We start from the raw sequence: 26,910 nt of genomic DNA, 5'->3' as shown, positions 1-26,910 counted from the left end.
ATGGACCCCTTGGATGGTGCATGGATGGATGCCAATGTGCCTTACCCGGGAGAGATGCGCATCTCAGTCAAAAATGCGACAATTACGGCGGCGACACGGCCGCACTTATCCTCCCGTACTAAACTTCTCCTGGAGGTCCTTATGGTACTGATGTGTTGCGGTGCTGTGACAGGTGCGTTTCATCCATTAATACTGAACTTTCCTTTCCTGAGACTCACTAAAGGCAGTGCATGATCTATTTGGATCAATATGTGTCTTTGTCCTTATGACAATTATGTCAAATTCATACTTAATTTAATTTAATCATGAAAAAAAGATGAGCCCCAACATAACGTACCTGCCTATCTAATTGTCTTATATTAATCCAACCAATTATCCAGTATTACTTCTTTTTGGATATAAATAAATGACTTCTCTACTTCTTCATTATTTTTGTCTGGGAAATGACATACCCTGTAATTCCTTGAAATGTATAAAACAAGAAGGACTTTCATTGGATTTATCAGTTCATTATCATTTCATTATCACCCTCTCTCTCTCTCTCCCTCTCTCTCTCTCTCTCTCTCTCTCTCTCTCTCTCTCTCTCTCTCTCTCTCTCTCTCTCTCTCTCTCTCTCTCTCTCTCTCACACACACACACACACACACACACACACACACACACACATGTTCATTATGTACTGTAAGTAAAGAGACCTATGACAGAAAATAAGCTATATTTACAGCTGTTTATTGCTGTGTGTCTTAAGGTAATATTCTGGTCATTGCTATTGTGGCTGCTACAAAGACATTCCACTCTGTGACGTCGGTGCTGCTCATTAACCTGGCTATTAGTGACCTCCTGGTGGGCATCGGAGTCATGCCGTTTGTCGCTATCTCAATTATGAACACCGGCTGGGTGGACTGCACTGTAAGTCTTACTTAGCTTCTCTTTTCATGTTCATGTGTATATCATAGCTTTCTCTTGTATATCATAGCTTTCTCTTTTCATGTGTATATCATAGCTTTCTCTTTTCATGTGTATATCATTAATTACTGTTATACTGTGTCTCTCTGCAGTTTTTTAAACTCATTATCTCCTGCTAATCTATCTGATAGGATCTGTGCCTGTATGTGGGCTACACCTCCTCAGTGTACTGCACTGCCTCAGTCCTGAGCGTGACTGCCATCGCGCTGGACCGCTACCACTCCATCATGGACTGCCTGCGCTACAGCTCCCGCTGCACGCTGTGGAGGACCTGCGCCGCGGTCTTATGGATCTGGCTTCAGGCCCTGGTCACCAGCTGCCCTCCACTACTGGGCTGGAGCACCGTGGAGTACGTGAGCTCCATGTACAGCTGTGGAGTCAACTGGTCCAGCAGCCCCAGCTACACGGCCTTCATGGCCGCCCTCTCCTTCCTCATACCTTCCGCGGTCATCGTCTTCTGTTACGTGAATATCTTCCGTGTGGCACGCAGCCACGCCAGGAGGATCCACAACTTAGAGGACCACATTCATCGCAGCAGGGGGAGTCCTACTACCCCCCCCTCCTCCTCCTCCGCTGATTCAAGCCCTCAGCAGGCTCCTCAGCAGGCTCCTCAGCAGGCTCCTCGGCGGTGTGGGGATGCCCACGTCCCCTCCAGGCTGGTGTACCACTTGAGTGGGCAGTTTGTGTCCGAGACCCATGGGGATGGTGACCCCGGTGACCCCGCAGCCCCACAGTCCTCCACCAACCACGCATCCCGACGCCTGTTCTCCTTCCTGGCCCACATCGCCCCCCACCCGCACTCCCAACACCATCACCACCACCAAGGAGTGGTGCGTCTCTTCCTGGTCATCTGTACCTTCTTCCTTTGCTGGACGCCCTACATGGGAGTGGCGCTGGTGCAGGCCACAGAGACCGCGCTAGCGCGCGAGTCCAGCCTAGTGCCACCCTCCGCCGTCACCTTCTCCTATTGGCTGGTGCTGCTGAACTCAGACATCAACCCTCTCATGTACGCGCTGCTAAGCAAGCGCTTCCAGGGGGCGCTGCAGAGCCTGAGGCAGAAGATAACAGTCCGTCTAGGGAAGGTGGTAGGGAGGGGAGGAGATGAGGGAGAGGAGAGAAGGAGCAGTGCAGACCCCTTCACTCTGACTGCCCCCCCCCATCCCACCACCCTATGTGCTGGCCCTGATAACCCACCCCGAGAGGAGCCACCGTACTCTCTGTTTACTGTCAACTCCAACTTCCCTGGTCGCTCTGGGGAACGTCTCTGTGGTGTCTTTCTCCCCGGTAGTGCCTCCTCCTCCTCCTCCTCCTCCTCCATCTCCACCACCACCTCCTCCATCTCCACCACCACCTCCTCCTCCTGCTCTCTGTGCCAGGACTCTAATGGGGAGAATAATAATAATCCACCCAGGAGATTGGAATGCCTGCAGGTCCCCTCACGGACACAAGAGGGCAGCAGACTACCGTTCTCTGCAGCCAGCAGAGACAGGCAGGCAACCTTTTTTTATGGTCAGATTACAGTGAGAGTGGAACATGACATTTGCTAGTGGATTTGGACTGATTTCTCTCAGGCAGGCATTTCAACACATATTTCATTCATGACGCCACCATTTTAGCTGTATGAACAGAGTGTGCTGTAAGAGAAGCAATAGATGGAAAGTATTGCTGAAGGTTTGAATGTGAGGATAATTTACATTTACTCTCTTTCTGCTTTACTCTAAATACTGTAGTTCTTAAATGTTGTTAACATGTTGGATGATTTTATCTTTTATAGTGGGTACACTGTCTATTCATTCATATCAGAGTTCCATGTATTCAAATATTATATATTAATATTTTTATATGGTACATGTGATTACACTTGAAGACAACAAACAGCAGATCTAATAAACCCTGTCATTTATTCGCTCTATAAGTCTTTTTTCCTCAAATGTGATAATCATATGTTGCATTTCAGTGTAAAAAAAATCATCATTCCTTACAAAGGTTTACAGTTATGTCTAGCAATAATTCCAGAGGAATACAATATCATAATTTATTGTCATTATAAAGAATGACAATGGGAAACAGTGCTGATGTAGTCTATTGCAGAACAAAATAAAAAGGCAGCAGACTGCTCAGTTATATCTGGTCACCTCTGCATGCTTGTCCTGTAGATGTCACTCACTGTCCCTTCAAATCAATCCATCAACCAAATGCAGATAGAAAAAAAAAGTCAATTTAGATGATTCAAGAGAAAAAAAGTAAGTTGGTCAGATTGCAAGAGTGCAAGAAGAAACATAGTTGGTTCATGTTTGGAGGCTGTGGCAGTATTATAGTGCCTCCGTAGAAAAGATAGCACATGGTGAGAGTGCACATGGTGAGAGTGCATGGTTGAGCGATGGTCATACATTCACAACAAGGCGGAAGTCCCACCACTCTTTTTTCAAAACCCGCCTACGTCTACGTCGCTGCGTTACCTCACATCAGTTACTGTACCTTGAAGTGTCTCACAATGGGCAACCCGCCTCAGAAATGTGATACATGAAAACATGGAATGAAAAAGACAGTTTTCTTTTCTTTTTTTACTTCAGAGAGCAGGACTTGAATGAATAATAGCTTTTCACAGTTGTCAAACAGGCCTCAATTAACGCCACAGAATGACGGTTTGTATTCACCTTACTGTGCGTCCTGGTATTCCCCCTATAAGGTTTTGCGCACAGCTAACAACAACCTTACAGATAATTGCTTCCTATTTGTGTCTCCCTTTGAGTCTCGGGAAGACGTAGTTAATTAACATAGATGTATATCTCCCTCTTGACTGAAGTCGACTCTCGAGTTGACAGAAAAGTGCAAGTGATTGGTATCCAGGCAGAGGCTCAGTGTTGGCTACGGATGTTTGTTTGAAGGAATGACGTTGAAATAAAGTACATGTAGCTTGCTTGGTTAAGTCTGACAGATCTCTCGTGACTAAGTCATGGGACGGAGCAGTGGGTGTTAGCAATGGGGCCAGCGGGGGCTCTGCTCCAGGGAGATGTGTTCACAGCGGGTGGCCAATCAGTGTAGTCATAGACGTCTCAAGCTCCTCGCACTGGTCGCTTAGAGAGAGAAAGGCACTGTGAAACCTTCCTCAGCTCCGATTGATACTCAAACATCCAGGCAGGTCCCTTCACACTCCACATCCACAGTCTCAGAGCCAGAGGACATCGAAGGCGTGAACTAGATCTATATACAGTACATAAAGGCAGGTATTTGCCGTCAAGTTTTATAACTGAGGGGTATGTAAGTCATTCTTCTTTGGATATTGAAGGTGATGGAAACAGGATGTTGAAGTCAGCAAGTCCATCAGTCTGTCATAGCCAGAAATTAAAATGATATGTCTATCAGTTTCTCTGTTTTTTTTAAAAACAAAACAAACATAGGCAGGTTTGTAAGTCATCCAAGTATGCAAGTATGTAGCAGTCCAAAGGAAGGGTTAAGAGGTATTGCAAAATGAAACTCTCTTTGTCATTGACCTGGTGATGTCCTAACACGAGTCATACCTGATCAGCTAAGGAACAAAGAAACAAAGAGAGAGATCAAAGTGAGCCCATGCATCAACTGATCACTTCTAAATAGTGGACATCAAGTAGGAAATGATTGTTGAGTATGACTATTAAATGATACGATGACGATGACTTGATTGACTTGATTGAAACCCAGAAATGTCGGCTATGATGAATGATATGTCGATAATAAACACAGTATTCTGTGTTTTTTGCATTGCGTCAGGGAATACAACTGTCCGTAAACAGCTGTGACTTTGGTGAATGGATTGATGGATCAAAAAGAAACGTTTCCAGGGTGAAGTGAATGAGAGAGGGCGGGGCACCAGACAGACATCGACCATTCAGGTCACCATGGTAATGACGTGTCCCAGAGGTGGACAGCATACTGAATACTTCATGTCTCTGTGGGTGTATTTAACGGGGATCAGTGTGCAAATGTTGACATGGAGGTCCTGGCTCTCCGGCTCCAGTTGAGCCCTGTGCTGGCCCCCGCCTCTCCGGCGACCTCTACTGGCTCGTCGCGTTTCCGCAGCTTGGTGTGGAGCTGGATGAAACACCGGTCCCAGTCCTCTGGCAGCAGCAGCATGAGGAAGCCCAGGCAGATGATGAAGACGGCGATGAGGCGGACCGTGTTGAAATGGATCTCACACGTGTACAGGTCCACCACTGCAACACACAAAGACAGGAATCAAGACTACTCAGGACCACACAAGACAAAATGTCACTGCAAATGTACTGTACTGTACCCCCCCTCGCCCACCCTTTCCCCAGCTTGTGAACACAATCATTAATTATTAAATGTAAATGTTCCATAAATAGATTTATTGGTCAGAAGGTTTATATCTTATAATCGAAAAAGTCTTCTCATTAATAATGCGTAGGGAAGAGGTCGTAATTTCGAGGAAGTTGGTGTGAGAACTTACTGGCATTTACAGGGACACTGAGGACTATGCCCAGGGAAATTAATGTTGGGTACGTGATCGCAACGCCAAAGTTCACCAGGATATTGAAAGCTGTGGGAAAAGCACAGTCAAACAGGGGAACCACTCAAAGGCCGCTGTTATCGTAACACAACTTTTCTTATTCTTAAGACCTTTACAACAAACAAGAAATTAGAAACTGTACTAAATATAACCAGACAAAACTATTAGTAGGACCTCTTTTACTGGACTCCATTCATTAACGATACTGTCTGTTTTCAACGTAAAGATATTTGTGGTAAGATCAGATATACCGAATCAACAAAGTTACAGAAGATATCGTTTCAGTCTAATCGTGGTGGTCAAAATTCTCCCTACCAAAAAGCAGGCCTGAAACCCCACAGAGGTAGGCCCAGGGGATGTCTTCAAGGGAGCCAAAGTACTCCACACGTGTGAAGTACAGGATAACTGGCACAAAGCTGATAAAAACAAAGTTGGCGCCCCCGACGATGGTGAGAAACAGTGCTGCCTCTCCGAATTTGGCACTGCCCAGGATCATCTTAAACAGCACCTGTAGGAAATATTGAGAGGAGAGAGAGAGAAGAGAAAAAGGTCGATGAATAAGGCATCCCATGAATTCACCTTGTCCGCCCTCTAATTAAATAGAAGACGGGCAGACTCGAAACCGTACCTGCCCTAATGTCTGCCAGCTCCCTGGTGCGGAGCCAAGGCTGTCTGTTTATCACATCAGGTCATCATGACAGCATGATAGGAGTCGCCAGACCCTAGCCATAATACCTGTCTGTCCAGCCTCTCTCTTGATCTGCCCACCCCCTTAACCACAAGTACAAATCACAGGCCAAACAACCACAATTATGTTTGATAAATCTGTCAGCTGCTAATATAAGTAGACACTGTATGTATGACAAATCTGTATGTAAAGCCACAAAGTGTTCATAAACTGTAGCTCAAAGGACAGACATGTGGGCGAGGATCTTCATTAAACTGAGGAGAGCTGTTCCCCACTGAGGGATCTGTCTCCCACAGCTTCTTATGTATTCTTCCAGTATAAATGTGCTCCATTCATAACGTTTCCTTTGATATGATTTGAGACGGTGGCAGACAGACACCCTGCTCCTTTAATGTTATGAAAACACTCTGAGGAAACACTATCGTATATGTTAATAATCTTATAGTTTAACAGTGTCCTCAGTGCCTGAAGCTTGTGTTGGTGTCCATACCTTGTATAGTGCTGACATTGACGCGGAGGCTACAACGAGCGTGATGCCAATGACAGAGTGACTGTGGAACCCATCAGCATAAGTCATCATCACGATGCCAGCGATGGCAAAGATGGCTGCCACAATCTGTAGAGGGAGAGTGGGAGAAATACAAGTCTGGTCATAGTTAGCCACCACTACACCATAGCCCTTTTGTAAAGGGAATGTGGATTGTTCCTGTTTTCTGAGATCTTCTCGCTGAAATATCCTTTTCTTTGCTCTCTCTAACATCCTATTTACCTCGTTTCTGTGTAAATTCCGAGAAAGCCCATTCTGACCTCCTGTACTTCTTGAACTCTGCAAAGTATTTGTTTCTTTGTTTAATGGCCTCCAATATATCATCACTTATAGTACAGGATTGTGGTTAGATACAGCGCATTCTGCCTGCAAACTGCGACACTTTAAATGAATGTGCAATAACACTATGTGCAATATGACAACCCTAGTCGTTTTATCTGTACAGTATAGTATAGTGGATAGTGTACATAGCCTTTATTTATGTAAACCAGCTCCTTTCCCTTCTTGTTTTTTTAGTTTTTTCTTTTTCTTTCCTAGCACCAGGGGAGCCACCCCTCCCAAATTTCGTTGTTTGGTACCTGTACTATAGCAATGACAATAAAGACCATTCATTCATTCATTCATTCATTCATTCATTCATTCATTCATTCATTCAAGGGTTTTAGATAAGAAGGAGAGAAGGGATACGGGTCTGTAGTGGTAGACAGCCAAAGGGTCAGGGGTTGATAAATCATGTTGACTACAATAAACTACAACTATACTATTGTGGAAATCAAATGTGGTAAGTCACTGTCAGTGAAACTCAGAATTGTCTAAATGTCGGCTAAATAAATAATCGCATCGGAGCAATAAACAATTAGCATAATTAGCATCGGAGCATGTGAGGCTCTCCTTTATTTTAAGCCACTGTCAGTGAGCATTACTGTATCAATACAGTATGGCCCCAATGGCAACACTGCGGATTTTCCCTTTCCTCCAGACTCTTGGTCACACGCACAACACACACACACACACACACACACACACACACACACACACACACACACACACACACACACACACACACACACAATAGTGTAGAGGTTGCCTATGATTCTTTGCCACTACACTGACTCCTATCCATTACACCCTACTCCAAATCAATATTGTTGAATAGAGCCTGCACTAAACCGAGCCAAGGTAACCTCCAAAGGCCACTCAGTTGTGTGTGGTTATGTGTTAGTTCATGTTTTTGTATGTACTGTATGTGTGTGTGTGTGTGTGTGGTGTGTGTGTGTGCCTGTGCCTGTGCGTGTGTGTGTGCGTGCGCGTGCGCGTGCGTATGTGTGTCGTGCGTGCGTGCGTGTGTGTGGTGTGTGCGTGCCTATAAATATGTCTGTGTGTGTGTATAAATATGTCTGTGTGTGCGTATACATATGTCTGTGTGTGCCTGTGTTGGTGTGTGTATGTGGTTGTGTGTGTATAAATATGTCTGCGTGTGCCTGTGTTGGTGTTTGTATGTGGTTGTGTGTGTGTGCCGAGAGACAGACCAGCAGAGTGAATTAGTGCTGCATTATAGAGGTGTCAGGAAGACAAACGAGCCATGTGTTTTTCACCTGGCCAGAGCCCAGTGGCACCCTGGGTAAAATGTCTGTCTCTGTAATGCAGGCCGGCTGGGGGCTGTCATGTACCCACCTCTCCTTCCTCTGATAGGCCTGCTTGTTTTCTGGGTCACGGAACCCACAGCTTCCCCCAAGATTTATTTTCCTTTCTCCCAGCTGTGTCAGCAGTTCCCATGTAGGAGGGGAAATTGAGCAAGGCTGGGCTTTGAGATCGAGACCCTACAGAGTCACACCACTCAGTCACTACAGCACCATGCTACTGGAGGCCCAGCAACATATGTGACACGGTCGGGTCAATTGGTCCGCAAGTCGGCATCTGATTTAATGTTCAGACCTTTCTTTCGAAACATTTTAATACATTTCAGCATTGTTGAAAATCAATGACACACTCGCTAGTCAACTAACACAGCTTGTTTTGTTGAAATGTATGTCTGTGTTTCGAAATAAAAGTCTGAACATTTGGATTGGTTGTCGACTAGACTGTGTCACATGCCATGTGTAACAGGAGAGGATCAATATTCTACTGTACCTGTTTTCATTATCTGGATCACTGAACCACTGACCATGACGTTGTACTAGCTGGGCAGTATGTGTAAAATGAAGCGCAGTCTGATACGACCTTTCTGATCCACAGATACACTTAGCGTTACTGTAACTGTACGTCCCTAGTATTAGTCCTGTACGTTCCTAGTATTAGTGATACTACTGCAGCTCCGTTGCAGTTCCAGTATGAATATGAATACTGTCAACAGCCCTCGGTGTCTCCTGTTGCGGTCATATCATCTTGCATAGTATTACGAACACTGAGACTCATTAGGGACATTTTGCTGTTTACACCGGGGTATTTACAAGCTTTTGGTATGTCAAAACACAAGTTACACTCGAAGTGAAATGTGTAATGAGTTTTTTCTTCAATAATTGATTGAATAACTTACCACGGTATCAAGAAGGTACTGCAGAAAAGCCGCAACCAGTTCCGGAGTGGGGTGTGAGGAGCAGCAGCTCATTTGTATTTAAAGCGATAGATACAGAAACAGCCCGTCGAGGACAGGACTGAAAACGAGGGGTATTGAGACATGCTAGAATGCCTTAAGAATAAAATCAGCAAAAAACTTCAAAGACATGTTTTATTGGGGACCCCAGAGACCTACGTTAACTTGTTGAAAAAGAGATAAAGTGAGACCTCTAAGGCTGTCACGGATACCCTCCACTCTGCTCGACCTTCCTCCCTCTTCTCTGTTCTCATTCTTCTGCACCTGTCTGCTGCCTTTGACACAGTAAACCACCAGATCCAACATCAAACCTCTTGCACCTCATCCAAAATACTGCTGCCTGTCTGGTGTTCAATCTCCCCAAATTCTCCCAAATGTTACCCGCCTCCTTCACACCGTCACTGGCTCCAGGTAGCAGCGCATCAGCTTCAAGACCCTGGTGCTCACCGGGGGCGGCAAAGGGGACAGTTCCTCCCTAACTCTGCTGGCCTCTAAGAGGTGTTATTCGGTCACAGCTTTTCACTGTCCTGGTGCCCCGGTGGTGGAATGAGCTTCCCACTGCTGTCAGGGCTGCAGAGGCACTACCTATCTTCTGCCCTTGACTGAAGACCCATCTCTTCAGGCACCTTGACTGTCCCTCCTAAAGACCTCTTCACCCCCCAATACCCCCAATAAATAAAAGTAATCCTTATTACTGTGACTGCCACTGGCCCCTGGTCATAGCATCGATTTGTTTTCTTCTGATGACTGGACTCACACACATACACACACACACACACACACACACACACACACACACACACACACACACACACCCCACCTCCCCTAAGTGTAATGCAGTGATGGTGGATATGCTCTCACTCACCCTGTCTAGATGAACCTACTTCAGACAAATCTACTTGTAAGTCGCTTTGGATAAAATGCAAAAAATGTAAATAAACATCTATGGCTGGCTGGTCATGTTTTCACCGCTAGATGTGCTTTTCCTTCCAAAAAGCAGAATGCTGCGTTTGTAGCTATGCACATGTGACAGCTGGTGAAACCTGGAAGTTGTCGCCAACCAATCAAAATGTTCTGACTTTTATTCTGAAAATGTTAAATGAATTATAACGTGGTTGAAAATCAATGACACACTCGCTAGTCAAGCCAAAACATTGCAATGTAACGGATTCGGTGAGTAATCCCCACTACTACCTAGTTAACTATAACATTAACTATAACACTACTTTACATTGTTAGCTCACAAAACAAGATGTGTTAGTTGACTAGCGAGTGTGTCACTGATTTTCAACAACGTTGACATTCATTTAATGTGGGGGGCACCACAGACTGTGCAGCGAATTAAATCTCCATGAAGCCTTAAGCTCTCGTAAGCAGTCTGCTGTCCACTGCTGCACAGACGTATTTCCTCCTGTGTTAATGGCACATCATAAACAAGAATCCCACTGAAGGTCAGATCACCCAACACTCCAAATAGATATTTTACAAACTGTTGTTGAGTTATTCTAACAGCATCTCTTTCCAAGAGCCAAACTATTCCAGCTCAGCAGATTATACAGTATATCAAACAGGGGTGGCTGTGGTAGAGCTGCCGTCTAATGATCGCAAGGTTGGCAGATCGGCGGTTCGAGCCCCGGCTGGCCACATGTCGAAGTGTCCTTGGGCAAGACACTGAACCTCAAATTGCTCCCAGTGAGCGGGCCGGCGCCTTGCATGGTAGCTAGCCGCCATTGGTGTGTGAATGTGTGCGTGAATGGGTGAATGAGAGGCTGTTGTAAAGCGCTTTGGATAAAGAAAACAATTTACAGTGCTCTAAGAACATCCTGAGCATCCTGAGCATGTTCCTCTCAAGCACAGAGGTTTGACAGAAAGTAAACAGCAACTCCAGAGGCTCATTAGCTTGTGGTTCCTCCAGGTTACTTATGATCACACTGGGCGGCTTTTAGACTGTGGTTAGGCTGGAAAACAATCCCGTCTGGCAACACTGGCAGGGATGCACAGTTACAGTCTGGTTTAACTTGATCTGGGATTCTAACTGAGACTGTGGTCAACAAGAAGTTAGTATTTGACCAATTCTGTGAAGAAAAGCTCTTGCTTCCGACACACACACACACACACACACACACACACACACACACACACACCACACACACACACACACACACACACACACACACACACACCACACACACACACACACACACACACACACACACACACACAGATACACACACACACACACACACACACACACACACACACACACACCCCACCTCCCCTAAGTGTAATGCAGTGATGGTGGATATGCTCTCACTCACCCTGACGCCCATAAAGCGGTCTCTAAGTACAATCCAGGAGAGCAGGAAGACGAAGGCCTTGTTACAGCAGAATAGGGAGGACACGTCGGTGGTGTTGATCTTACGCAGGGCCTGCAGGTACAGGTAGTTGGTAAGAATCCACAGCAGGCCAAACGGAGCCACCTTAGTGAAGAACACCTTCACTGTGAGCCCATCTTCCCCAAAGAACCGACAACACTCCCTACAGAGGAACACAAGCAGAACACACAATTATGAACACACACACACACACACACACATATAGCACAAACATACATGTGGACATACAAACACACACAGAACAGCACGTAGGTATAATGCACATGAAATAATGCTGTAAACATACCTATATATATGCAATACAAACACAGGGTACTGTGTTACAAAGTATTTGCCTACACAGCAGACACACAACAATAATTATCTGGTAGTCCTGTAAGAAACAGAAAAGCAGGTTGACATTTTAACCATGAATCAACAGGTCAACTCCTTCCTATTGTTTTAGTTTGACTGTCCAATTTGAGTAATTCACTCAAACACAACAGCACCAAACAATACAGTCAGACACACACACACACACACCATTGTCCCTTCCAGGCTCGACACCAAGCTCAGAGACCTAGGCCTTAACCCCGGCCTATGCGACTGGATCCTGGACTTCCTGTCGGACCGACGCCAGGTGGTGAGAATGGGCTCAAAGACCTCCACCCCTCTAACCCTCAACACAGGAGCCCCCCAAGGCTGTGTTCTAAGTCCCCTCCTCTGCTCCCTCTACACCCATGACTGTGTGGCCACGCACGACTCCAACTCAGTGATTACATCCGCTGACGACACAACAGTGTTTGGCCTGATGATCACTGACAGCCAGGTATAGAATAACATCATGTAAGAGGTGGACCACCTGGCTCAGTACAGCCAGGTCTAGCCCCAGGATAGCCAGGTATAGAATAACATCATGTAAGAAAATGTCTGTGTTTTGTCAGCCACAAATCTTTGTATTTGATGTATTGTTACCATTTTCACTTATCTTATGGTAAAGTGATGGTTTAGGCTGAGAGGCCCCTACACAAGAAACCCAATAAGATGCCAGACTATATTGGTCTTAATCATGCTGACACATCACAACAATTTACTAACTCCAGGTAACCCCAGGTCCATTTGCCAGAGTGGCGGGCTAGAAGGCTGATGATACATTTTGTTTGGATCCTGCTCCAAAAAGCTGAGTGCAGCATAAACTCACAGGCTAACAACACATGCCACTAAATCAGTGACTATAAGGCCATAGCCTTTTTCATTTCATTACAGAACATGGCTTGATTCCTAAATGGATAACAATAAAAAGTGTGGTGTGGTAAGGAACCATTTAAGGCCATCTAAGGAAATGTAAGGAAAGGTAAGGAAATGTACAGTGTGTGTGTGTGTGTGTGTGTGTGTGTGTGTGTGTGTGTATGTGTGTGTGTGTGTGTGTATGTGTGTGTGTGTGTGTGTGTGTGTGTGTGTGTGTGCGAGCATGCGTGTGTGCGTGTGCACATGCGTGTGTGCATGTGTGAGTGTGTGTCTGTGTCTGTCTGTCTGTGTGTGTGTGTGCGTGTGCGTGCGTGTGCGTGTGTGTGCGTGCGTGCGTGTGTGTGTGTGTGAGAGAGAGGAGCATGCTGTGATCTGAGGCTGGTGTCATTGGACTTCCTGCTCCTACCCCTGTGGGGATTGATACCTCCTAGGAGAATGACGTGTGACGGGAATGTGAAAGCAGCTGGTAGCTCCATGGAGTGGGATGCAGTGGGACGCCTCTCCCTCCATCCTCCCTTACAGAGCTGTGCATTCCAACTCACGTACACTTTAATCAGGCAAATGCTCCTGCATTATTTATACCGTCTGATTTCTCTCTCAAAATCCCAATCTTTTAGAAACATCTCAAGCACGGCAACCATTAATCTCTTCCACGACAGGGAGGGGGTTATCCGAAACATTCTGTTTTGTCACTGATATCTTAGAGAAGGTGAGAATAGGACAGGCGAGCTATTAGAAATGAAACATTGAAGCCATTGATTCCAATTTGAGCTTCACCTGAGAGGCCACCCGCCAGCTCTAAAGGAGGTGCTGTGCACACTGCACAGTGTGCAGTATGCAGGACACGCAGACGGAGGCGGGGGAGCGAGAGGGCCGGATCCCTGCATAACCACTTAGAACAGTGGCTGTACCAGTCACAGGTGTGAGAAGCATCACAAGCACAGTTGTACACCACCCTGAATCATCCCACTCTCCTTCTCTGTACTGAAGCAACACAGTACAGGTACACTGTTCGAAGAATGCTGCTCAAAACATGCGTGTTGCATTTCGAAACGATAAGAAGTGGTGTACCTAAGCTAAGAACTTGTGTATGAATGGTATTTGGATGTAAACCCAATATACAAGGGTTATGATACACTGAATGTCATTGAACACACCATCACAGTGCAACAAAACACCTGAGATGTTTCTTAAATCTGGTGTAGAGACTGTGGCAAGAGAGTGCTTTGAAAATACATATTACAGATATTTTCACATTGACATAATGTGGTATCAGTGATTAAAATATCAATTAAATCTATTCTAAAGTCAGGTTGTAACACAACAACATGTGGAAAAAGTCCACGGGGGTGAAAACCTACTGAAGTCAATGTATGCATCTGTCCCATAACTTGTATTGCCCTGAAACACTTGTATAACAAGTGTTTCTGAATTTCTAAATGGTGAAACCAACATGTGCAAAAATACCCTTAAATGACAATCAATACTTTAAAGAGACAATCTGAGATTGGTAAGTACATTTATTCTTCATAAATACATTATATATAGCCATTGATTCTTGAAGAATATGAATTACAGATGCCTCATGAGCTTAGTTAAACTGATAACCCATCAAAACCCAACGTGAAAGCTTGTTCTACTTCATTGTTTCTACAACAATGTCATTATAAACAAACAGTGTACAGCTCCAAAACATGGTTAAAAGTATCTCATGGATGGTCAGTCATGGTCATGGCATTTATATTTCACCTCTGTTTTGTCCGTACGGTCAGCTACGGAAAAAGATTTTGCTACAGAAAAGTGTGTCTTCAAGCGTGTCTGTGGAACTGATCCCCATACCTGAAAGATCTTATAAAACCCCTAACCTCATCCCACAGTCTGAGTCCCGCCAACAGCCTCCAGCTCCATGTTCCCAGGACTAAGCTGGGCTCAATGCCACCCCTCGCTTCTGGAATGAGCTTCCAGAGGACCTCAAGACAGCCCAGACACTCCCCTCCTTCACAACAGGACTGAAAACTCACCTCGTCAGACAGGCCCTTCTGTCGTCTTCTTAGTTGTTTATGGTGTGTTGTTTGTTTTTAGTTGAATAAATATGTATGTTACCTCATGAATTACACAATTACAATTCAGTCTACCAATAAATGCTACGACTCCTACTGCTACTGGCCTTCATATTATGTTATTTACATTTGCCACGTATACACATGGAACAATGGCTTCATCATTTTAATGCTACATTTTGCAATTCCATCCATGATAAAGTTGTATTTCTATTTGGTGTTCTAACTGTCCTCTTACCTGATTCTCTGTCTGGGTGTCTGTCTCTCTGGGCTCTTGCACAGGTAGCCAATGTAGTAGAGGGGGTAGAAGAGGCAGTTCCAGGTGGTGGCGAACCAGGTGAGGGTGAAGGGGGCGTCAAACTGCTTAAAGGTCAGCTTGGCCAGCTGGGTGTAGCCCGCCCAAGAAAAGCAAACGCACATCACAATGGCAATGCCCCACAGCACCTTCTGCACCTGGACGGCGGTCACCCTGATGCAGCATTGCAGCCTCCGCTTCACTGGCCCCGACTCCACCGCCGCCGCGCCCGCCGCTGGCTGTCCCTCTGAGGTGCCCACCACATTCTCCCTGGGCCGGTCTTCTCCTGAACACAACCACAACACACTCACGTTACACTCATGTTACGTTACATTATGTTACGTTACATCATGTTACATCACGTTACATCATGTTGGAGCGCTTAGGTGGCGTAACATTGGTTAAGCGTCGACCATGTAACCGCAGGGATCCCGGGTTCGGTTCCGGACGTGGACATGTCCTGCATGTCATCCCTTCTCTCTCTCTCACCCATCCTTCCTGTCAAAATCTCTACTGTCTCTATCAATGAAAAGAAAGATATGAGTGGGACTGCCCCACTCAGAAAAAATAACTTATGGGGGAATTGCAGAAAAGAGGATGTGGCAGTTTTTTTTATATCTGCAAAATGTAAGAGAATTATTTAATGCAATATACAATTATGACATCTACATGTATACACTCTATTACATCATTTATTTCATGTCTTTTTGCACCTTTAAGAGAATCTTATATTATCTTATATTAAGTTCTAGTTGTTAAAAATGTTCCTCCTTTGCTCGGTCTAAAAATATCTACTTTTAAAGTTCATTTGAGCTGGAACATAATCAATCAGACCTTTGAGTAACAAATCTGTTAATCATGTGTGGCAGTCCCCAACCAAACAGAGGACGAAAGAGGGCAAGAGCTGATACCCAATCTGAAGCGACCTCTACTCTGCCTGACGATGTACAATGACATGCGCATGCATGCACACACATATACACACACACACACGCACACGCATACACACACACACACACACACACACACACACACACACACATACGCACATGCACACTCTCTCTGTCTCTCTGTCTCTCTCAAAAGATGTCTTTTCAATCATTCTGATTAACCTGGTACATGATTTTGCTGTAAGAAGTTCAAGTGAAGATGTGGACTGAATCCAACTGAATTGAATTATTGAATAAAATGTAAATGCTGCTTTGCTTGTTTTTACATGATTGCTTTCTATAAAATCTTTTAAAAAAAACTAACTTTGAACTCATGAATAGAATAACAATCATGAATAGTAAATCCATTGGTGATTTTTGTTCCACAGATTATAGACTACAACACAATACATTCTAATGATTATTGCTGAGTGGAATACAGAAAATGCTTTAAAAAAGAGCTCTGGCATAAAAGGAACACATTAGATCCATTTTCGACCATGTGTGAACTGACATTCCTTCATGACATGACATGACATAACATTCTAACATCAAATATGTGTAATCTGGTAAATATCTGATTTGTGGGCATGCGTGACAGCATCAATTCTTCAGAGCCTGTATATTGTTTATTTCAATACACCTCATATTGGTAGCATGGATCTGATATGTGCAATAAAGTGTGGGACACAACGAATGCACTTAATCTATACTGAATCTTACTGCTGTCACGTTTTTTAATCTTCTAACACAAATCTATATTAAGTTGTCATTTCCCCTCCCAGCTGTTCCACTTAGCACCACTTAACACACGTAGGACATTCATTTTGAGGAAATGGAAGGACCCTCCCATTATGGTGATGATGCAGCCTCTGACCTTGCCATGCTGTCTGATTGCAACACAGATTACATTCCCTGATTGCTATCGACCCCAACGCCTAGAGGCCAGTGTTCCATTCTGTGTTGAAAGCCTCTAAATAAGCTCTCAATACACGAGAGGCACGATAGGGAAATGGCGTTGTATGCTAATATGCATGTTATCATGCTCTGATTTACTAAAGATTGATTCATATGAAGCAACTGAGATTAAAGGCTTTTTAGTAGATAAATGATGAGGATGAGTTTACAGTGATAGGCATCCCAAACAAACAATAACACAATAAACAAACTCTTTTAATACAAAAGCATTTGATTTCGCACAGAGCCGGCTATTTGGAATGAAAGATTATTCAAGAACCATCTGCTGTCAGAATGAAATGACGAATCAGCAAGGGAATGGAAACACATACACGTGCACGCTTGCCCGCACACACACACACACACACACACACACACACACACACACACACACACACACTCACACACACACACACACACACACACACACACACACACTCACACTCACACATACACACACACACACACACACACACACACTCACACACACACACACACACAGATGTTTATCAAAGTCATATACACAAGGATGAGAGTCGAGTTTCTCCAGCTATTCTGAACTCAGAGCCTCTTTGTCTTGTGCTGAAGGTCATCTCTGGTCTCCACTGCCCAGTTTGTCCTTCCTGGGCCTCTGTCCATCTCTTGGCCCTGGCCACGGCTCCACGCTGCAGCACAGTCTAATCTCCCAAACGCAGGGACGGGCCAAGCCAATCAGGGCCCAGGAATGCACAGGGAACGAGCTAAGCACTTTTAGGCCTGGCATATTTGGGCAGCTTTGGTGACATAATTGACCATGTCCTTATACAGTATCATCCACACTCTTCAATACATCTTCCTTCCTTCCTGCTGTACCGTACATGCAGTATACATTACTTTACTTTTGCATATGAAATGGAAATAGGATGAAATGAAATCGCACTACAAACGTATAGACATTTTTCAACTACTGAAGCATTTAGCAGATGAAATGTCCGTTTGCTAGTGTGAAAATGTCACAGCTAGTGTGAAAATGAGTTATGGCACAGTATCAACCGTGACCACCAGTGCTTAGCATGGAGTGCCAAATACCACTGACTAGACTGGTGTGTGTGAAATGGAAAGGTAGAGTGGCAGAGTGAGATGGAGAGGCTCCTCCACTTCCTAATGAATCGGCTAACGGCGGCTATTATTACCAAGACTGCGGCAGGCTGGAGGATAGTTCTCACGCTAATGGCTAAATTATAAGCCGTCAATATATACTGTACTTACCTCACTACTTCACTTGAGCGCTTGATTATCAAGGTCAATGGGAATTGCTCTGAAGAGAGGTAATAGTAAATCATCTCTGCTACAGTAAGTGTTTTAGTACTATCACAATTACAGATTTCTTTGTATATATTTTCTTTGTATTATCTGATATATTATTTCTGTTTTTCTACAGAAGCTCCTAGCCATTTGTATTCAATCCTTGCCTATAAGCCCTCAGAAGGACTGTGGTCTACCTACAGTAGAGCATGTCACACGTGACACGATCCGGTGAAAATATCTGTATGCCGGCAAATTCTCAAGTCGTGCAAATGACTAAAACCAAACCACAAACCACAGTTTTAGGATCACTAAATACTTATAGTTTCTGAATTGGATTCACTGTATCGTCTGTGATATGCATCATCTTGTGACATGCTAAACATGCAGTTAGATGTTCATAGCAATGTTTCTTGCTACCGTGCCTTCAATGTGGTTGCCGTGACCATTTTCTTTTCCCTTGTCCTTTGTATTATTTTTTATTGCAAGAACGGCTTTGATTGCTGCCATCATCTGTGCCTGCTTGTTTGTGCTTGCTCCAAATTGTGTGCAATATGTTTGTATGTCTTTCTTCATTTTGCTTATACTTGCTCTAATTGTAATAATGTCATTCTTTTTCTTTTAACTAATGTATTTTAGGTTGCATATTAACAACTTGCTTGGGGACTACAGATGGCAATTAGGCTAATAGGCTAACGTTGCTCCACTTACTGCTTTACTGCTGTTAATTAATGGAGACTGTCCAGAAAACGAATAAACTAGGGGCACTTAGGTGGTGTAGCGGGTTAAGCGTCGACCATGTAACCGCAGGGTCCCCGGTTCGATTCCGGCCGGGGACATATCCTACATGTCATCCCTCCTCTCTCACCCATCCTTCCTGTCATAATCTATACTGTACTGTCAATAAAACAAATTAAAATATGAGTGGGACTTCCCTAAAAAATAATAATAAAAAACAACAACTAATAAACTCAACTTTCCTAGCTGCTAGCTAGCTACCAACGTGATGGTAGCAAATACGTCTGCTTTGATTCAGAGCGATTTTCTCTGGTATTTGGTTTGAGGTGTACCAACATTCAAATAAGCATATCTTCTTCCACTATTTTGTATGACACATCATTTGAAAGCTTCCAATCATAATCTGTAAAAAAAAAAAAATGTAAAAACTGGAAAATGACCTTGCCCTACTTGGGGACTTTTTCACCAGACCCTGTCACAAATGGAGAGTCAATAGAACTCTGTGATGTCACTACGGAGAGCACGGACCATTCTCGACAGCGTTTAGTGCTCCTAGTCTGAGTAGTAGTAGCGCAGAGATTTGTCACACTGTGACAAAAATGACATTTTGAGTGTATAGCTATATCCTAATCACCGAGTGCCACAAACAGTAGCAGGCCTATGCACAATAGGAGACATAAAGACTATCAGTCTCCGTGTCTGCTCCGTGTTCTGTGTGTCCTCCTTGCTCTGTGCTCCTCCTCCCTCCCCTGGTATTCTCTGCAGTGCAGATCTCTCCCGCTGATAGCTGCAAATCCCAAACCTGCCAGCAAAACCCCCGTCCACCGGACTGCACGCCACAAAGCCTGCCGGTGACAGGCATGCTAGGCACGCTCCCTCCCTCACCCCCCTCCCTCACCCGCCTCCCTCACCCAGCCACCGCCCACGCCACCACGCCCTCCCAGCCTCCCAGCCTCCCTCGTCACAAACACACTCGATCATAACAGACAGCAGTGTGGAAAGTGCTAGGGATGCCTTTAGCTACTGGACCGTCAGGATCATTTTGCTGGGACCTCACCCATATGCAAAATATTCATAAAAATTCTATAAGATTCTCATATGGCTAACATTGGAAATTTGTACATACCCAAATGGAACATTTGTATACAAACTCTATACGATTATTATGGCTAACATTGCAAATGTGTACATTTTTTTTCGGTTTTATGTGTCACTTTTATGACTTATACTTCATACATTCTGACACACCTGAATGAATAATGTAAGACACTTCCTGTATAGGCTTATAGGCTTATAGACTTCCTGTATTTTGGGATACATTTGGGAAAGTTCAATCCATAGCCATTATTTTGTTCCAGAGGACCAAAATCTCAGTGGCCTGGCAAAATCTTGCTAGCCAGACAAGCATGCTAACTTCATTTCCATCCATGATTACAAGTTCCATACACAACATAGAGGAATCTTATTGCACTTTCACAAATATTTTCTATGTGGGAGACCTTAGATATATTGCATGTTTTTTGTACAATGACTGATACATTTTCTTTACGTCTACAAATTGCTCAATGCATACAATATACTGTACGTCAGACATGACTACAATCTACCATGCATTTTGTATACAATATTACTTGTAAGTTACTTGTAAGTGTGAGGGAGTGTGGTTGGGAGTGTGGTTGGACTCCTCTGCACTGTAATGCTTCAGTGATTCAAAGGGGTAAACAGATCAATCACTGACACACAGTCTAGAAGAACTCTAGCCCTGTGTGTCTGGCCTCTCTGATGATGTGTGATGAATATGCATTGACTGGTAAGCTACACATCAATCACAGACTCTGTAATGAGCACAGAAAACAAACACAGAGCAGTATTCCTAGCAGTACCGAAGACAGTGAATGAGAGCTAATTACATGTTTATGACACATGACAGAAAGTGGTAGGATAAATTATTGATACAGAATGTGGTGAATAAAAAGCTCGTGAGAAATGATCGACCTAAAATGTCCCACAGTCAGGACAGACAGAACAGCCTACAGTTTGTGTACTATCCTGCTGGCTGACAGATAGTCCGAGTACGTGGGACTCAGCTGTGACAGCGGGCTTGGCTGACCTGTCAGTCAGAACACCCTGCTGAGGACGTGGCTCATCTGCCTGCGCTGTCGGACATGATAAACAATACAGACAGGGAGGGAAAGATAGACCCCAGATAACCTGCAGGTTGGAGTGCAAGCCAGTGGGAGAAAGTCTCAGAGAGAAGGCATCTGATATTGAACCACATTCTTTTATCCTTCACCCTCCAGGAGCACCTGATGAGTTGCGAGTTGCTCACTCTGGCAGGGGATGACTTCTGTGTGTCATTGAGCCCTGATTTGACCAGCTGGTGGAACAGATGCTGGGGACACAGGCTAGTGCTGCGGCGGCCCTGCACAGGCAAATCATATTGGTCAGTGACACGGCAATATGCTTTGTGTTGCCGATCAAGGAGGTGTGTGTGTGTGTGTGTGTGTCTGTTTGTGTGCATGAGGGCGTGCATGTGTGCGTGTGTGTGTGTATGTGTGTGTGTGTGTGTGTGTCTGTTTGTGTGCATGAGGGCGTGCATGTGTGCGTGTGTGTGTGTGTGTGTGTATGTGTGAGTGTGTGTGTGTGTGTGTCTGTTTGTGTGCATGAGGGCATGCATGTGTGCGTGTGTGTGTGTGTGTGTGTGTGTGTGTGTGTGTGTATGTGTGTGTGTGTGTGCTTGTTTATGAATGTGTGTCTGACACTCCTGCAGTCCCCTGGCCGAGTGGTGGGGATGGACCTGCATGTAAACAGACTGGCGGCGGGAGTCCCAGCACATTTCCCTACAGATCAATATTTAAAGAATTGGCTGCAGTTCCCTTGCTGGATTAATGGATAGGAGCCATTAAACACCACAGGTGTTTACTCTGAGTGTCTTCCCGAACAGCATCTTCCCTCACTCTGCCCTGGGCAACTCTAAGGGAAGGGATTTCATCAACCTTACATAACCTTGATTTAAGATAACATAAATCTGAACAGGCTAAAGCAGATTGGTTTTAGAGTAGCTCAGAGGAAGGTGCTTTTTTCCCCCATTAACTGTTACGTTTTATTACAGCATTGCCCCTGTGGGTCCTGGGAAATAGAAGTCTCGAAGTAACTAAGTTAAATAAAAATAAAAAAGGGGATTCATCAAAATCAAAACAAGAAGCAGTGGGACTGAACTGCCAGCTCAATTGGATGGACAATTGACATAAAGTATGTTTGCAAACAGACCGGATCTTTTATCAATGGGTGGACTGAAGCTGTTGTGGTCAACGGATCCCTGGGAAATCGTCCTGAGTGCAGTCCAGAAACGTGATCCCCTCCCCCGGGAAGCAGAGGTGTTTTAAAGAGCTTTAAAGACTAACATCTGTCATGTTCCAAAGCCTGTAATGAGGTTAAAGAGATGGAGGGCCTTTTATCAACTTCTAGCTCATGCCTCTGACAATCAAGGCCGGTGGTGGCTATGGGCCAAACATGCGTCTTGCCCACCCAATCAAATGTTAAGAAAACACATTTTTTTCTGGAATTGTTGATATTCCGGGGACATGTTTCAATGTTTAATCTCATGTTTGTATTTACTATAGGTCCATATACTATGTCTATCTATTTAGCACTTAAGCAATGTAAAGCCACCATCTCACCACACCCGTTGGTCATGTCGTGAATTGCGGTCCTGCCGCAACTGTTGAGGACAGAGGGTATTGTCTCTTTCTTATATATATATATAGATAAGCCCTATTCCCTGTGACTCATTCCACCTGCATGCTTGTGTGTCAACATGGACAAACTGTACTCTCCTCTGCTCTCCTTCACTCTCTCACTACACACTTGCCTGCTTCTCCACCATAGACACTGACTTCTAATCTCTGCAACTGATCATCTATCAGGTATCTATCAGCGTCTTTGAGCCTCGGAAAAGCGCTATATAAATGTAATGAATTATTATTATTATTATTATTATATCTCCTCATATATTTCCAGTGCAACACATAAGTCAGTTAAGCCACTCCAATGGGCAGCAGCATCATACATTTGTCGAGCTTTGGAGCGGCTATGGATGTGCCAAAGGAATATGTTGCAGAGTCAATGTGTTGTACACTGCTTTTTTATGATGGGAGACATTTGCCATTATCATTTATCTACAGTAGCCTATGACTATCATGATGTTTTTGGAACACTGACTCTCCAAGCATCTTTTACAAGTCACCAAATTCAGTGTCCGTCTTAAGACGACATGGCTGTGCTAGTTGTGCTCTGTTTATCTCCGTGATAATCATGGTAAGTGAAAGAAAGCAACACTCCACAAACTCTTGTCCTTCACGCTTCTTCGTTTTTTGTGTCACAAAGTGTCAGACAACACTGTGGAGTGACGACCAATAAATGGGATTTGACCGTTAATACACAAGTCGCATGGCCAGGAATCTGATTTGTATTTGATTTCAAACCACCTAAAGGTTTGATTTCAAACCACCAAAAAGGTTTGATTTCAAACCTCCTAAATTTCGTTGTTTGGTACCTGTACTGTAGCAATGACAATAAAGACCATTCATTCATTCATTCATTCAAATGTGGTTTGAAATATCTGGAGGAAAATGTAATTGGATATGGAAAGAATTAGTCACTTCAAACTGTCAGTGAAGAAGACGCTAGCGTACCTAGAGTCACACAAGAATGTTTTGCTGGCCACTCACTGGTAACCTAGCCCGAGTGACAGTTAGAGGTAACTGTTAATGCATGTGTAAATCGTTAACAAACCAGAGTGAATCCAGGGTAGCTTAGGCTTAGGATATCATAGCCCTAAGAAACTGTTGTGTGAAAAGTCCTATTGATTTTGAATTTTTAACTTATAATACAACATAATATAACATAACATGTAAACTTGTATTATGGCAGCCTGATTGGCTGAATGTTGTGTAACACTTATGCAATTAAGGCAGAATAAATATGACCCACTTAAATCATTTTAAGTTTTTATGAAGACAGTGGGCATATCCCAAGAACCAGACCAAACATTATAGTCTTAATATAGGTCTATATAATATATTGAGCAAGGCACTGAACCCCTAATTACTCCAGGGTCGCCGTCTATGGTGGACCCCTTGCCTAGAGCATAAAACACCAAGTTCCAACAAGTGACTGACAAGTTGATTGCATCATGACAATCAAACAAATAAAAACATGAACTGCGGTCGAACGTTAGAGGAGACACAAAGTCAGTATCGGTCTATCAACAGTGACCTCTAACGGCCGGTCTAACGGGCTACTTCCATGGGAGGAAGGAGTGAGAGGGTCTGGAAGCCCCGACCTGTCCTAAAAGTTCAACAGCGGGCTTTTCACAGAGTGAGTCATTGAACTTAACTTGTTTAATGGTAGGTTCATGATCTGGTTTTGAGATGCTTTATGTTTGTTTAGACAGAAGACTGTCGCGTAAGGCTATGAATGGTGCGGGCAAGAGGTGTGAGGGGTGTCCCTGCTGCAATAACAAAATGCACGCTCTCCCACTCAGTGATATTCAAGCAAAATTGCGCAATACCGTTCATGCGCTCCCCGCAATTTTGCGCAAGACTAAAATACATTGTTCACACATTTCTGATTGGTTTACAAACAGGTTGTGTATTACATATTTACCATGTGGTGAAGATCAGGTGAGGGGGGGGGGGTTACCGTTTATGAGAGTGCAATGAATATAATAGAATTTCAGCACTTAAAGCAGATTAAAGGACACCTTGATAACAAAATGTACCAAATTCTTTCGGGATGGAAAAGATCTAATTGACTACATTTGTGGTCTATAATTAGCCTAAACATAATTCTCCTCGCGCATCCATCATATTACCATCAAAGGTAGTCTACAGTCAAATGAGCGTCTCGTTGCTCCCCAGTAAATCCAAACGTTTTGGCACATTATTACAGCATGTTAAATATAAAAGTTATTCGGTGCCTCAAAGCGAGCAGTCGTTCACAAACACTATCTATCCACAATTTCCACCCTCCACAGTTATGCCTCCTCAAACCATCATTATCAGTATTTGATTTATTTTAAAAAAAATCCTTCCCTATGTGATTACATAGGTTTAACACAATGTCGTGAGCTTAGAATGATACGGTTCTATCTCCGTTTAGAATGATAAGGTTCTATCTCCGTTTAGAATGATAAGGTTCTATCTCCGTTTAGAATGATAAGGTTCTATCTCCGTTTAGAATGATAAGGTTCTATTTCCGTTTAGAATTATACGGTTCTATCTCCGTTTAGGGCAGTTCAGAGATATTGAGCGTCAAAGTTTTGGCATTCCATTGTGTTTTGTGAGATGGAACCTTTGTATTTTATGAATTACTAACTCAAAAATGTCAACATTTAAAAAAAAAAATAACACCACCCAGGCATTAATAAACACCTAATGGATCAGATTATGTAAAAAAACTCAATTTTGACAAAAATGGAGATAGAACCTTATCATTCTAACGTCACGATGTGTTGAATGTGGAAAAGGCAATCGGGCTTTTACGCAAGTCAATGCGCTCTCCCCTACCTTCTACTTTGGTTAAGGTGAGCACCGGACTGTTGCAAGCGGACAGCGGGGCCACCCTGGCTGAATGTTTCTTCATAACGACGAGCTCGGAGGGGCAGAGCTCTACCCGCGCCGGCTACATCCCTGAGGCTGATGGAGGACCAATCTCTGTGACTGTGGGGAGACTTCTTGTTGCTTCTTCCCTCTCCTCCTGCAACACTCGTAGTGCGCTCCTCTCTCACCCTCGTGCGTCCACCTCCTTTCCTTCCGATGTGTCTTTCTTATTGGATTCCCCTCCCTCCCTCCCTCCCTCCCTCCCCGATTCTGCAGTATCCCGTGAGTGCGCCGGCCCGTCACTCTCCACACATACAGTAGGCACTTGCTGCAATTTGCCACGTCACGCATGCCTCTGCTCTGGCGACCACCAGCCCCCACCCCACTTCACCGTCCCAAGCCAGTGCGCTGCCCTGTGGCGCGGTCTCTGCAGGTGACAGAGCCGATTGGAGAGGTAGATTTTTTTTCCCCTTCCTAGCACCAGGGGAGCCCCCCCTCCCAAATTTCGTTGTATGGTACCTGTACTATATCAATGACAATAAAGACCATTCATTCATTCATTCATTCATTCATTCATTCATAGATGATCGATCTCGACGACGGAGTAGCCTAAGTGCTGTGCATTGATGGAGATGTGGATTGTGTGGCAGAACTGATGGGACTGAATACTTATAACGAGGATGTATCTAATCTATCTATTCAAAAGAGATGGGGAGACACCAGCCTTGCACGCATGGGGATCCAGAGTGTAAATTGAATGTCTTGATGAATGTCTCTCATGCATCATGCTCCACTTAACGCTCCATAACAGGTAGCTACTGAATGACAGGTCGGACTCATTGACCTGAGAATGACCCCTGCTTTCCCTTTTATGTTAGTTTTCCTTGGGCTTCTGTCTCGGTACCTGGAATAGGGGGGCAGTGAGATGGCAATGCGAAATTCCAACAAAGATTAACCACCTCCCCCAACAGAGCCATGCTGAGGACCTTTGTGTGTGTGTGTGTGTGTGTGTGTGTGTGTGTGTGTGTGTGTCTGTGTGTCTGTGTGTCTGTGTGTCTGTGTGTGTCTGTGTAAAAGCTGTGCATGGGTGTGTGCATGCCTAAGAGAAGCCACACTGAA

General features: G+C 44.3%; 2 protein-coding genes across 2 annotated transcripts; one reads left to right on the top strand and one right to left on the bottom strand.

Moving 5' to 3' along the window:
- LOC308150012 (5-hydroxytryptamine receptor 1D) lies at positions 1-4,167 on the top strand (the record flags this gene model as incomplete). Its single annotated transcript, XM_080522885.1, has 4 exons — positions 1-172; positions 748-908; positions 1,097-2,249; positions 4,133-4,167. 4 exons carry the CDS (start codon positions 1-3, stop codon positions 4,165-4,167), a joined length of 1,521 nt encoding a protein of 506 aa, XP_080379011.1.
- Positions 4,168-4,916: 749 nt separating this feature from the next.
- slc35f3b (solute carrier family 35 member F3b) lies at positions 4,917-25,834 on the bottom strand (the record flags this gene model as incomplete). Its single annotated transcript, XM_080535413.1, has 7 exons — positions 4,917-5,158; positions 5,416-5,505; positions 5,791-5,983; positions 6,654-6,779; positions 11,622-11,841; positions 15,225-15,567; positions 25,759-25,834. The coding sequence occupies 7 exons, from the start codon at positions 25,832-25,834 to the stop codon at positions 4,917-4,919; spliced, it is 1,290 nt and encodes a 429-aa protein (XP_080391539.1).
- Positions 25,835-26,910: the final 1,076 nt, after the last annotated feature.

Source organism: Nansenia antarctica, assembly GCF_963989245.1.
Source record: "Nansenia antarctica genome assembly, chromosome: 1".
Taxonomy (NCBI): Eukaryota; Metazoa; Chordata; class Actinopteri; order Argentiniformes; family Microstomatidae; genus Nansenia; species Nansenia antarctica.
This window is presented reverse-complemented; position numbering and strand designations above follow the sequence as displayed.